The sequence below is a fragment of the Trichosurus vulpecula genome, chromosome 3 (assembly GCF_011100635.1).
Source record: "Trichosurus vulpecula isolate mTriVul1 chromosome 3, mTriVul1.pri, whole genome shotgun sequence".
In the NCBI taxonomy this organism is placed as follows: Eukaryota; Metazoa; Chordata; class Mammalia; order Diprotodontia; family Phalangeridae; genus Trichosurus; species Trichosurus vulpecula.
The window spans coordinates 2,659,886-2,673,389 of record NC_050575.1 but is presented as its reverse complement, the minus strand read 5'-3'; the positions used below and the strand labels follow the sequence as shown (position 1 = coordinate 2,673,389).

At 51.2% G+C, this 13,504-nt stretch overlaps 1 protein-coding gene across 1 annotated transcript; it reads left to right on the top strand.

Annotated features, from left to right (window-relative positions):
* Positions 1–1,657: 1,657 nt before the first annotated feature.
* On the top strand, positions 1,658–13,143 carry REEP2 (receptor accessory protein 2). Its single transcript, XM_036748290.1, has 7 exons — positions 1,658–1,762; positions 1,864–1,940; positions 9,525–9,645; positions 9,938–10,051; positions 10,286–10,433; positions 10,656–10,789; positions 10,975–13,143. Exons 2-7 carry the CDS (start codon positions 1,873–1,875, stop codon positions 11,038–11,040), a joined length of 651 nt encoding a protein of 216 aa, XP_036604185.1. The 5' UTR covers positions 1,658–1,762; positions 1,864–1,872; the 3' UTR covers positions 11,041–13,143.
* The last annotated feature ends 361 nt before the right edge of the window (positions 13,144–13,504 follow it).

The following is a 13,504-nucleotide window of genomic DNA, read 5'->3' as shown; positions in this document are numbered from 1 at the left end:
GGACAAAGGAAGGCTCCTGCGCCTTCCAGAACAGTTCAGGGGCTTCCCCTCCAGGTTCTAGGAACAAGATCACAGTAGAGCTGTGTGACAGACGCTGCGCTTCTTGCCCTTCCCTTACCTCCTGCCGTGGTTCCCGGTGTCTCAAGGCTTTCACACACATCCCTAATATACCCAGCCCACACCCGCTGATAACCGTCTTCTCTCCCAGCTTCCTCGGTCCCAGGTTCTCATGAGGCTAGAACAGCAGCCCCCTCCTGGCCCTTTGGTCCCACGGGCATCACCAGGGGCATGCCACTGTGGTTACCATTCATTAAGCAAGCATTAAGCACCTATCGTGTGCCAGTTACTGGGGATCATAGACAAAAATGGACCCTCAAGTTCAAGGAACCTCGTTATATTGAAGGGGAATAATGTGCAGAGATAGCTTAAGAGACGGGGACTGAGATTTCGGTGGCATACAAGAACTCTCAGGGGTGTAAACTCTCTCCGCCAGTGCAGGTTGGCACCTTTGCTCCAGTAACTTACATTTTAAAGAGTGGCCCAGAGTCACACGGCCATCATTACATGACATTGAATCTAGGCTCCTCAGCCACCTCTCTCTCCGCTGTGTCACAGTGCCTCTTGATACATAGAGAAACGAATATAACATACATACAAATTAAAGGCAAAGCAGTGGGGAGGGGGAAGGAGGCGCTGCAGTAATAGGTACTCCTTAGGAGGCCTCCTACCCTCCAGTCGTACCCTGGGATCATCTCAGGCCCTTTGACTGCAGGAAGGCATTGACTTCCAGTTCTCTCGAAGAGCTGGCTTAAGTCTTAAGACTTACCTTCCCTTCCCAGACAGTTCTCTGGGAAGGGCAGGGGTGGGCCGATAAATGTTTAACACCTGACTCTCCAAAAACAAAATAAAACCAAAAACCCTTAGAAAGGGTTTGTAAGGCACCCTTTCAAGTTCCATCTTCATTGTTAATGTTTTCTTCATCCCTTTATTAAGTCTAAACAACCAACAAGGCAATAAATCAAGCCCTGATTTGTGGTGTTTGCTAATTTCTGAGGTTATAAATACTCCCTGAAAATTCGACAATCAGCTCTGTGAGTCAATTCAAGCTGGCTTCAGCACATCTCTCCCGGGGGACTGAAGATGGATGCATTGGACTTATCCAACAGAAAAGGGCCCTTTGTGCCCTTTGGCCGCGGTGAACCGTTTGGGCTGGGAGCTGGGCTGAGGGGTACTCAGCTACTGAATGGGGCCTGTCTAGAAGGCAAGCCTGAACAGATTCACTGGCTTCTGGATAGGGAGTTGTGGACCAGAAAGGTGGGCAGCGACTCTGGCCCTGTTCTGAAGGACCTCAAACTGGCTCTTGGATCACCTCCTGGCATCCTCCCTCCTTCCACCTACCCAGGCCCAGAGAAATGTCGGTGCCTTTCCCCAGAAGCAGGGGCTCTCAACGTTGTTTCTGTCCTGTCCCGCTTTGGCAGTTTGGTGAGGCCTGTGTTTGTACATGCAGAGAATAATAGAGTTGCAAAGAAAACTGATCATGTTGAAATAGTTATCAAAGATTTTTTAAAACCCCCAATCTCATGGATCCTAGATTCAGAATCCCACCTCAGGTCTTTCTGCTCCCGTAGACTCGCCAGAAGCAGTGGGGAAGGGAAGGGCTTCGTGGTGATTGTCTTTGCCTCTCCCCAGGCTGATCTTTGGCACGCTGTACCCGGCCTACTCGTCCTATAAGGCCGTCAAGACAAAAAACGTGAAGGAATATGTGAGTGTGGGGGGCTGTCTGCCTCTGGGGGAGGGGGCTGGGGGAGGGGCACATGGGACCTGCGTGACTCCTCCCACACACGCCTCCTGCTGTGCCCACAGGTAAAGTGGATGATGTACTGGATCGTGTTTGCCTTCTTCACCACCGCCGAGACCCTCACCGACATCGTGCTGTCCTGGTAAGCCGCGCTCCCAAGCCCCCTCCCCGCCATTCTCACGTCAGAGAGCCCACACTCTCTGGGTCAGGCAGTCGATGGAGGCTGCAGAGTCTAGTCAGGAAATTGATCCGGAGCTCTCGTACCCTGTGCCCAGATCAGGCTCTCCTCTCCTGCCTTTTCTTATTATAGAAATAATGATGCCTCTCATGTTTGCATTAGCATTTGGTGCTTTTCAAAACCCTTTCAGGTCCTTCATTAGATCGTTATATGTGTCCTGAGAGATTCAGCAGGGAACGAATTATTACCCCCACTAGACAGGCAGAGATACTGAGATTCAGAGAGGATAAAGACTCGGAGGTGGCGCGTTACAATGGAAAAGAAGGAAAGAAGCGCGCATGTGCCGGCCACTGTGCCAAGCGCCTAACACATGCCTCGTTTAATCCTCCTAACAGAGGCAGGTGCCGTTGGTACTCTCGTTTACAGACGAGGAAACTGAGGCAACTTGCCCAGGGGTCACACACAGGTGCCTAAGGCTGGATTTGAACTCAGATCTTCTTGACTCCAGGCCACAAGACTATCCACTGGGCCATCTAGCAGCCTTTAGAAAGGATGTGAACGTGGAGTCCGATGATTGACTTGTACAGATCCCTGCTTTGGCAAGTCACTTAACGTCCCCAGGCCTCAGTTTTCCCATCTGTAAAACAAGGAGGTTGGACTCTGGGGCCCTCTCCAGGTCTAGGCATGTGATGGTGTGAAGCACAGAACCTCAGAACTCATGGATTCCAAGCCCTAGCTGGCCAAGAATCTCCTCCTTACGGCCTCCGTGAGAAACCTCGAATGATGGCAAAGCTCACCACCCCACTCCCAAGCATTAAATAAGCACTTACTGTATTTTAGGCACCATGCTGGCCACTGGGGATACAAAGAGAGGCAAATCCTGGCCCTGCTCTTAAGGAGCTCACAGTCTGATGGGGGAGACAGCATGCAAACAACTGTGTGCAGACAAGATATATCAGATAACTTGAAGGTGGTCATAGGGGGAAGCATTAGGATTAAGGCAGACTGGGAAAAGCTTCTCGCAGAAGGGGGGACTTTAGAAAGTGAAATTTGAAGAAACCCAGAGGAAGCCAGGAGATAAAATGATGAAGGAGAAGTTTCCAGGCATGGGAGCAGCTGGTGAAAATTCAGACAAAGGAGATGGAGTTTCTGCAAGAACAGCCAGGGGGTCAGGGTCGCTGGATCGCAGAGTGCATGGAGGGGAGTACGTTTTAAGAGAAATGGAAAAGTAGGAAGAGCTTTAAAAGCCAGAAAATTTTATATTTGAATTGGGAGGCAAGGGGTTAGCTGCCAGGGTGCAAGGCGTGTGTGTGTGTGTGTGTGTGTGTGTGTGTGTGTGTGTGTGTGAGAGAGAGAGAGAGAGAGAGAGGAGAGAGAGAGAGAGAGAGAGACCGACCCTGGGCTTTAGGAAGATCTGTTTGACACATGGCCTGGAGTGAATAGAGTTAAGTCAGGGAGGCCAACCAGTAGGGTACTGCAGTCATCCATGTGTGAGGTGATGGGGGCTTATAAGAAAGTGGTGGCAATGTCAGAGGAGAGAGAGGGGCACGTACTGGAGACATCACACAGGAGAAATCAACAGGCCTTGGCAACAGACTGACTATGGGAGGTAAGAGAGTAAGGAGTCACGGATGGCCCCTAGATTGTGAGCCTGGGGGGCTGATGAGATGACCGAGGGAGAAGAGAAGAAGGCCCAGGACAGACAGCCATGGTTAGTGGACATCAACTATCCAGCAAAGGGGCAGCCAAACAGGCAGCAGAGAACTAGGAGAGAAAAGTGTCGTAAAGCCTAGAGAAGAGAAGAGGTAAACCACAGTGCCTGGAGACCAAGAAGGAGAAGGATGGAGAACAGGCCGTCAGATTTGGTGCTTGTGAGACCATCGACAGCTTTGGAAAGAGAAGCTTGAGTTGAGCGATGAGCTCAGTCAGGGAACATTTATTAAGTGCCTACTGTGTGCTAGGTACTGTGTCGAGCTTTGGGGATACAAAAAGAGGCAAAAGACGGTCCCTGCCCTCAAGGAGCTCACCATGTTAGAAACAAGCCAGCAACAAAGTACAAACTAGCTATATAAGGGATAAATAGGGAACAAGGCCCTGGAATGAAGAGGGGTTAAGAAAGGCTTTCTGTGGAAGATAAGATTTTCGTTGGGACGTCAGTAGTCGGAACGGAGGAGAGAGAGCGTGTCAGGCGTTGGGACAGCCAGAGAAGGTGCTAGGACTGAGAGATGGAGCAGCTTGTTTTCAGAAGAGCCAGGAGGCCAGGGTCACCGGATCCAAGAGCATGTGATGGGGAGTGAGGGGTAAGCAGGCCAGAAAGGTGGAAAGGGGCCAGGAGGAGGGCTTCAAATGCCAAGCACCAACTCTGGAGATGATAAGGATCCACTGGAGTCAGCTGAGTAGGGGAGGACATGGTTGGATCTGTGCTTTAGGAAAGTCAATGAGGCAGCTTGAATGGAGGATGGACTGGAGAGAGGTAGATCCACCAGCTGGCTACTGCAGTAGTCCCGGCGTGAGGTGATGAGGGCCTGCCCTAGAGCGTATGAAGGACAGAAGGAGATGTATTAGAAAGATGTTATAAACAGATTGTATTGGGGAACAAGGTGGGGTGGAGGGGCAGGAAAGATGCCACGTTGTGAGCCTGAGGGACTGAGGGGATGGTGTTGCCCTTGATGGGAAAGGTTTAAGACAGAGTTGGGGAACCTGCAGTGTCAAGGCCACACGTGGCTCTCTAGGTCCTCAAGTGCAACCCTTTGACCGAGTCCAAATTTTACAGAATAAATCCTTTTATTAAGGAGATTTGTTCTGTGAAGTTTGGATTCAGTCAAAGGGCTGCACTTGAGGACCTAGAGGGCCACACATGGCCTCAAGGCCACAGGTTCCCACCCCTGGTTTAGGAGGAAAGATAAAGAGATCACTTTTGGGCGTGTTAAGTTTAAGATGTCTACTGACAGCTGGAGATGTGAGATTGGGCAGGACAGATAGATCTGAGAACCTTAGCACAGAGATGGTGGTGAGATCACTGAGCGAAGTAGTATGGAGAGAACAGAGAAGAGGGCCCAGGACGGAGCTCTTTGGGATACCTACGACAGAGGGTGACAATGTTGTTCATTCACTTCAGTTGTGTCTGACTTCATGACCTCATTGGGGGTTTTCTTGGCAGAGACACTGGAGTGGTTTGTTATTTCCTTCTCCAGCTCATTTTACACACGAGGAAACTGAGGCAAACATGTGACTTGCCCAGGGTCATACAGCTAGGAAGTGTCTGAGGCCAGATTTGAACTCAGGAAGAGGAGTCTTCCTGACTCCAGACCCAGTGCTCTCCCCACTTCACCACCTAGCGGCCCACAGGATGAGGAGGAGGATCCAACAAAGGAGACTGAGAAGGAATGGTGAGATGGTAGGAGGAGAACGAGTAAAAAATGATGTCCCCAAACTTAGAGAGAAGAGAAAACCAAGGAGGAGAGGATGATTAACATTGTCAGAGGCTGCAGAGAGGTCAAGGTGAATGAGGATTGAAAAAAGTCCATTGGGTTTGGCAGCTAAGAGATCTGTAGTAACTTTGGAGAGAGTGGTTTCAGTGGGATGCTGAGATCAGAAGCCAGATTTTAAGGGGTTAAGAAGAGAGCGAGAGAAGGGAAAGGAAGGCACCTGTTGTGCCTTTTAAGAGGAGTTTGCTCCAAAGGGCAGAAGAGATATAGGAAAATAATTGACAGGGATGGAAGGTTCAAGGGAGGGTTTTTTTCAGAATGGGGGGGGATACGTGGGCATGTTTATAGGCAGTAGGGAATGAGCCAGTTGAGAGGAAGAAATTGAAAATAAGTGAAAGAGTGAGGATGACAGAGGGAGCAATCTGTTGGAGGAAACAGAAGAGAATGGGATCTATTGACCAGATGCAGAGGTTCCCAAAGTGAGTGATATCCACCCCGTGGGGGGCGCTGGAATGATGGAGGGGGGCAGTAATAGCCTTGGGTACAATTGGGAGGTCTTGAATAAAAATAAGGGGGCAGTAAAAGCAGAAGGAAAGAAGAGAATTTTGAAAAGCCATTTGTACGTGTTTCATCTGTTGTGTAACAGTTAAAGTCATAGTGACTACATTATTTTCCAAATAAACACACAAAATGCAAGTTACAACCAATCGGTGGTCAAGTCTGCCAATGGGTCTTAACAAGCAAGTGTCAGCAGGCAAGTCTGTCACACATTGTCGGCAGGAATATGTGCGGGTAATGACTTGTTTACGATACAGTACTATACAGTTATATGATACAGTATTGCATCATCAAAATTGCAATGCAGGAAAACCCACAGATTTGCAATAAATTATTAAATTTAAGATGCAACATTTTTTTACATTTTATGTTTTTTTGAATGATTCATATTTCAAAAAAACATTAAAGGGTTAAAGAAAGTAGATTTTCAGGAGGGCACTGAGTAAATTTTTTTTTAAAAAGGGGGCAGTAGGCCAAATAAGTTTGGGAACCTCCAAGGTAGAGGGATTAACCTTGGTGAGGAGTAAGACCCCTTCACAATGTGAGGCAGGGGTGAAGGAGAAGATAGGGGGTGGTGGAAGGCATCATGAGATGAGGAAGAGGAGAGAGGGGAGGGGGTGGGGAGGGCATATGTCAAATAGCCTCGATTTTTTTTTCTGTAAAATATGAGGCAAATTTCTCAGCTGAGAGGATGGAGAAGGGGGAGCCATAGGAGGTTTGAGGAGGGATAAAAAGTTTGGAAGCGTTGCTGTGGAGAGTAAAATACTGAGTTGATGAGGAAGGTGCTGTGACATTGCCTGGTGGCTGAGTTACGTAACTGAGGTTGCGTAACATAAATTTGTAATAGACCCAGTCAGAACAGTTACATGATTGTCTCCTTCTCAGTTCAGCAGCACACGTTCAGAAGCAAAGGTGGTGGATGGTGAAGTGATCTAAGGTTGAGGTTCGGAGGGCACGATTTTCAGAATGATAAGGATGCTTGGGAAGCAAGGGGAAAGGACAGTGTAGAGCTGAATTTGTTCACTAAGGGATCAAAGTGAGGAAAAGAGGAGGGAGTGGCTAGTGCAGGGGAGATGACTTAGGAGAGAATTGAGGAGGGGTCAAGGAATGGAGGTGAGAGTGTGAATGAAGAGTAGGGTTCTGTAAGGGAAGGGAGAGGTGGAAAGCCCGTAGATTATAGGGGTGGTACATTTATGGAAGTGGGTAAGATCAAGGGTAGGAACATCTTTGTGTATGGCCAAGGCGGGGTGGAGGAGTAGGTCTTGAGAAGTGAGTAGGTTAAGGAACTGAGGGGTTAGGGTGTTTGAGGGAGAGTCAGAGTGCGTGCTGCAGTCTCCTAGTATGAGGGCGAGAGAAAGGGTGTGGGCCGTGTCCAGAATTCATGGAGAAAGGAAGAGGAGTAACCTAGAGACAGCAGTTACTAGGATTTTGGTCGGGCGACAGGGATGAATAGCAAGGAGTGGCCCGGCCCCGCTGCCATAGCCAGTGAGCTGAGAAGAATGAAAGCAGTCCCAGCCAGCGCTGGAAAGGGTGGCTGCGAAGGCTGCGTCATCGGGGGAAGCCAGACTCCAGGAGCAGCTAAAAGGTGGAAGGACTGGGGGAGGTGAAGATTTGGGATAAAGGGAAGTTTGTTGCCAATGCAATAGGCATTCCGGAGAGCATAGTGAAAGGGGAGGGTAGGATCTGTTTGGAACTTTGGGGTAGGAGGGTTGAGGGGGATGGGAACAAAGACTTGGCTGGTGAGGACTGGGGTTAGAATGATGACCTACAGGGGTTCAGAATCACTGAAGTTTGAGTTGTATGGGACAGAATTTTTAAATAATGGGAGAGACATCTTTAAGAAAAACAAAGTAAATTTATTCTACAAACCTTGCAAGATTTGGGCACACCTCCATAATGGAGGAGGCAAGGTAAAAGGGAACCTGCCTTAATTTATAGTCTTAATGAAAAAGATTCCCACCCACCTCTATCCCTTCTCACCATTGGCTGGGGGGTGGGCTTACAGTCTAGGCGCGAAAACTACACAGAGGACCAAGATTGATCAGGTTCGTTCAGGTTTTTCCCTATCAGAACTCAACTGCCAAGGTGGCATCTGAAAGTCTAGGAGAAAAAATGGGTTGGGGGAAGGAGAGACCTTTCCTGGAGCAGAGAACAAATAGCTCACAGGAAGTTCATTATCTTCTAACATCAGAGAGGGGGGTGGGAAGGGCATGCTTTCCAAAATTACAAGGCCAAATCCCAAAACCTCTCCATTAAACACACCCTGTGAAGTCTTCACAATTATCCGTCCCATTCAGTGTTGAATGATGAGGTCAGAAGCCAGAGTGAAGGGAGTTAAGAAAAGAGTGAGAGGAAAGGAAACGGAGGCATCAGTTGCAGACCACTTTCCCAAGAAGTCTGGCCATGAGCAAGAGGAGAAAGGTGACATCAAGTGAGGGGTTCTGAGCAGGGAATGAGACGGGGAGAGATTGAAGGTTAATGAGAGAGGGGATGGCCCAGAGAGCAATCTGCTGAAGAAGACAGGAAGAAACGGATCACCTGTGCCTGGAGAAGGGACATGAGATGGGGATGGAGGAGGAGATAATGGCAGGAGGCCACCATTTGAGACGAGGAAGTGGGGAGATGAGGGAACTCAGGGGGTGGGTGGAAGGGGACCGTGTGAGGTTTGAGAAGTGGGCCCGGTGGAGTTTATGTAACATAGACTTGTCGTGGACCCGTCAGCATGCTCTCATGGTTTTCTCTAGCTTAATTCAGCAGCATATGAATAGAAATGAAGGCCCCGATGGTGGGAGTAATTCGAGGGAAAGTCTTGGTAGGGCAAAGTCTGCAATAGGAGAAAGTGGAAAGGGCCTGGAGAGACGAGGACCGTATAAAGTTGAACTGGTTCACCAAGGAATCGAGACAGGGAAGGGAGGAGAGTGTAGTGGTGATCGCCTAGGACAGGCCTGAGAGGTGGGGGGGCTAGGGGGGGAAGGCCTAAGGCAGCCCATTGTTCCTTGGGGCAGCCTTAATTGTTTTTGTTTTGTTTTGCTTTTGGAGGGGGGAAGGCAGGGCAATTGGGGTTAAGTGACTTGCCCAAGGTCACACAGCTAGTAAATGTGTCAAGTGTCTGAGGCCACATTTGCACTCAGGTCCTCCTGACTCCTGACTATTAATAAAAATAGCTAGCATTTATAAAAGGTTTTGAGATTTGCAAAATACTTGACATATGTAATTTTACTTGAGTCTCCCAAAACCCTGAGAGGCGGGTCATGTTCTCATCCTCCTTTTACAGATGGAGAAACGAGGTCTGAGAAAGGCAGCCAGGCTCACACACGGACTAAGCATCTGAGTCAGGATTTGAACTCGAATCTTCCCCACCTTTCCCTTTGCACCCTCTACCCACTGCTCCCAGTTCTGCCTTCTGAGGCCCAATGAAACTAGTCCAATGTCTCCCTTTCCTGACAGTCGTTCAGATGCTTGAAGAGTGCTCGCCCAAGGTCACTTGGCCATTGGTGATGGACCCTCATCCGTGGCTTTCTCCCTTGTCAACATCTTAATGCATTTCTTGGCCTTTTCCCAGGTTCCCTTTCTACTTTGAGCTGAAAATCGCCTTTGTGATCTGGTTGCTGTCCCCGTATACCAAGGGCTCCAGTGTGCTCTATCGAAAGTTTGTACATCCTACGCTCTCCAACAAGGAAAAGGTTTGGCCCCTGCTGACCCTCCCTTCCGCCTTTCAGCCCCAGGGACCTTTTCTCCCAAATCATTGTCCAAGGGGGGAGGGAGAAAGAAGGGGCTCATCATCTCCAGGTGCTGCTGCCCTGGACCAGCAGCCTCGGGGGACTGAGGTACCCAGGGTGGGCAGGCAGGCAGTGCCCAGGCTCTCCTGTAGGGCTCCCAGACACTGCCACCTGGGGGGGGCTTGGAGGGAAGGGCTCCATAACTTGAGATCAGAGGGGGCTCGACTCCTCACTCCATCCTCCTCCCCTGCCACAGGAAATTGATGAATACATCACTCAGGCCCGGGACAAGAGCTATGAGACCATGATGAGGGTGGGCAAAAGGGGCTTGAACCTGGCAGCCAATGCTGCGGTCACTGCGGCTACCAAGGTAACAGGGCCCAGGGTCAGGGTGTGGGCTCTTGGGGCTTCTACCACCCTCCCTTTGCAGATGGGGCTTCAGAAGGACATCTGCCCCCTTTCTCCACAATGTCTCACAAGGACCATCAGCCCAACCCTCATCCTCCTCTCCCTCTTGGTTCTCTGAGGGAAGCCCATCTTCTGTGGTCCTCACTGGGCAGGAGGAGGTTTTCGCTCCTTGAGCATATGTGTCTCACCTGCCCAGGGCCAGGGAGTGTTGTCAGAAAAGCTAAGAAGCTTCAGCATGCAAGACCTGACCCTGATCCGAGATGATGAAGCCTTGCCCCTGCATGGCCCTGATGGCCGCCTCCGACCCTCAGCCGGTGGCCTCCTGGACCCCATTGAAGACTTAGGTACCTGGCAGGGCTGGAAAGAGATGGGGGGTGGAATAAGGGGAATAGCACCCAGGACATGGAGGGACCCCCCAAGCCAGAGAAGAGGAAGAAAGAGGCTGGAGTAGATGAGTATCATCTCTGTAGGGGCACCCAGAACAATGCCTTGGTTTTCCTTAGCTCCCCAGTGGCCTGTCTCCACATCTTTCCCCTTGCTTCTAGCCTTACTCTGCTTCTCCCCAGGGGATGACCCTGGCCTGAGCCTTCGGTCCTCAAGTGGGAGCCAGTCAGACACACGAACAGAGGCCTCTGAGGATGACATGGGGGACAAGAACCCTAAGCGTGTCAAGTCAATCAAGAAAGTGCCAAAAGCTGAGGTGAGGCCCAAGGACCTTTGCCTGCCCGGCCCCCCCCCCAGCTCCTTCCCTATAGCCCCACCCCACTGGGCTTTCTGACTTCAGGTGAGGTTCTTGCATGGAGCAAGGGGAAAGGGAAAAGGTGATGAAGTATTTCAAAGGGGATCCTCCCTTCCAAGCACTAAACCCCATCCCCTCCCCTACAGCCAATCCCCAAGACGCTGAAGACCCGCCCTAAGAAGAAGCCCATGAGTGGGGGAGAGTCGGCCTGATGTGAGCCTTTCCCACCCCCCCCACCTCTGCGCAAAGACCCTGACGGGGGGAGCCGTGTACAGAACTGCTGCTGCTTCCTAGATTGAGGGGTCCCCAGGGCCAAGGCCACTCCTGGGGCTTCCTATCCTCAGGCATACCCTCCATGGGAGCAGCCCCTGCCCCCACCCCCTTCTCTCACCAAAACGGGAGGTGCTGCCTCTGGGGTCTCCTGGTGAGGTGTCTGGCCAGGGTTGGGTGGGCAGATATGAGGTCTGGGAGGTGCTTAGAGTAAGCTGACTGGAGCCAGGCATTTTCTTGCTTTGGACCGCTGGTCTGGGAACACATGGGCCAAGGTTAGGGATGGGGGGTGGAGGAGGTTGTTATGTCCATGGAAGAACTGCCCCCTGGAATAGCAGTATTTGGGCCTTTTTGGTTGGAGGCTTGGGGTGTGTGTGTGTGTGTGTGTGTGTGTGTGTGTGTGTGTGTGTGTGTGTGTGTGTGTAAGAAGGGTCCTGAGGACAAAGCCATTAGAGCATCTCTCCTTTGTCTTTGTCCATCAGCCTTCCTTCTTGAGTAGCCTCCCCCACTCTAGCCCACTGAGTGCCTTGCTGGATGCCATGGCATGCCATGGGGGAAGGGGCTAAGGGCCAGAGGGTTCCTCCAGCCTCACCTCCTTCTATTCTACCCGCTTCACCCATTCCTTTTTTTTTTTATCAGATCTTGGCTGCCCCATATCCTCTTGCTGAAAAATGGGCTGATGGGCTAAGCCCCCCACCCACTAAGTGTAGGCCCCTAGAAGGCTTCTCCTCCCCCAGGGAAAGTGGAGGGAATGAGAACGCTGGGACCGTGTTGCCTCCACATTGAAAGGGCTTAGAAGGAGCAGTTTCCCATGGAAAGGCCAAAATCACTGTAGCCAGGATTTGGAGTGGGGTGGGGGGAGGGGGAGACCAGGCCTACCTGGATCAACACTTTCCTCCGCTCTCCTCCCAGAGGCCATTTCCTTAAATAATCCCTCTTTTCCTCTCCCTTCCCCTCTTAACTTTCCTGCTCCCCCAGCTTCTGTTCTTCTGGTTCCAAGGATGAGGGTGGGGGGCGGGGAGAAGAGTCCCTTGGGATGTTTGAAGCAAAACAGACTGACTTGGGCAATGGGTGGGGGGGGGGAGGATGGGAAACGGCTTCTATGAGTGAACATGTGAAACAGTAAGTGTGGTGTGTGTGAGCGAGTGTGTGAGTGTGAGTGTGTGTGTGTGTGTGTGTGAGAGAGAGAGAGAGAGGTGTTTTCAGTGGGGAACTTTCCTTGGGAAGCCAGGCATGAGGCAGGACAAAGTATGTGTTTTTGCCAGGACACATGCATGTCCCAGCTACGGAGTCTCATCCCCTGGGCTAGGAAGGAGAGGAAGGCACTTGGGTTGTTGCTCCTCGGGTCTGTCTTTACCTCTGGGTCTCTTGGTCTTAGTCAATGTCTTTGTGTCTCTGTGCATGTGTCCCCACGTTCCCTACTCCCCTCCATCCCTACTGCTCCCAGGGCTGGGGCCGGCCACCCAGTCGATGCGCCCAGGGCTCTAAGAATTCCTGTGCTAGTTGCCATCAGCCCTACTCTCACTTTCCACACCCCATCCTGCAGCTGCCCCAGGCTCCAGCTCCTGTTCGCCGTAGGAGAATTGTGAGGTCCGGATGGGGATGGTGGGAGGCACTCCCCAAGCTCTGGTCCTCACTTCCCCTCCCATCCCTCTGCAAGCCCATTCCTGTCTGGGCCTTACCAGGAAGGAGAGAGCAGAGAGAAGGGATTCCTGGGGACCCCCCTCCACGGAAGGAGCTGCTGATGGGAACAGGACTGGGATTGGGGGGTCTCTCCCTTCCCTCCTTCTCCACCCTTGCCTTTAGCTCCTGTCTTTCCTCCTCCCCCAGCAGTGATTACACTGAACTGACCCCAGGCCGGAGGATTTAAAAAATTCTGTCCTAGGTCTTTGAAAAGTGGAATGGATCGGGGAACATGTGCACATGTGTGTGTGTGTGTATATCTTTGTGTGTGTGCATGTGTGTGCTGTGCATTGGGGGAAGTGAGGAAAGGGAAAGCTTGGACCCTGGGCCGGGGGATGATCCAATAAACTAAAATTCGGCCACCCTGTTGTCTCTCTGTTCCCCAGCCCAAATGGGAGTGAGGTGGGGTCAGGCTTGTCCTGTACTGGGTCTGGCTGGTAAGGAGTCATCACTGCCTCCTCAGGCAGGTAGCCCAGATGAGAGAAGAGGGGAGCCAGCGCTAGTCCCCAACCAAACACTGCAAGATTAGAAAGTCAGCAGAAGAATTGGGGAGAGGTAGGCCCAGAGTCAGCTCTTCCCCAAGACGATAACAGACGTTAATCTATGGGGCCATGTTTGATTGGGTTCCCTGACCTCCAGCAAGAACAGGAGGACCTGAGCCTCCTGGTCCGTGTCACTGACCAAGCAGAACCCAAGGAGGAGTGCGGCGGAGTCCGTGTCCTT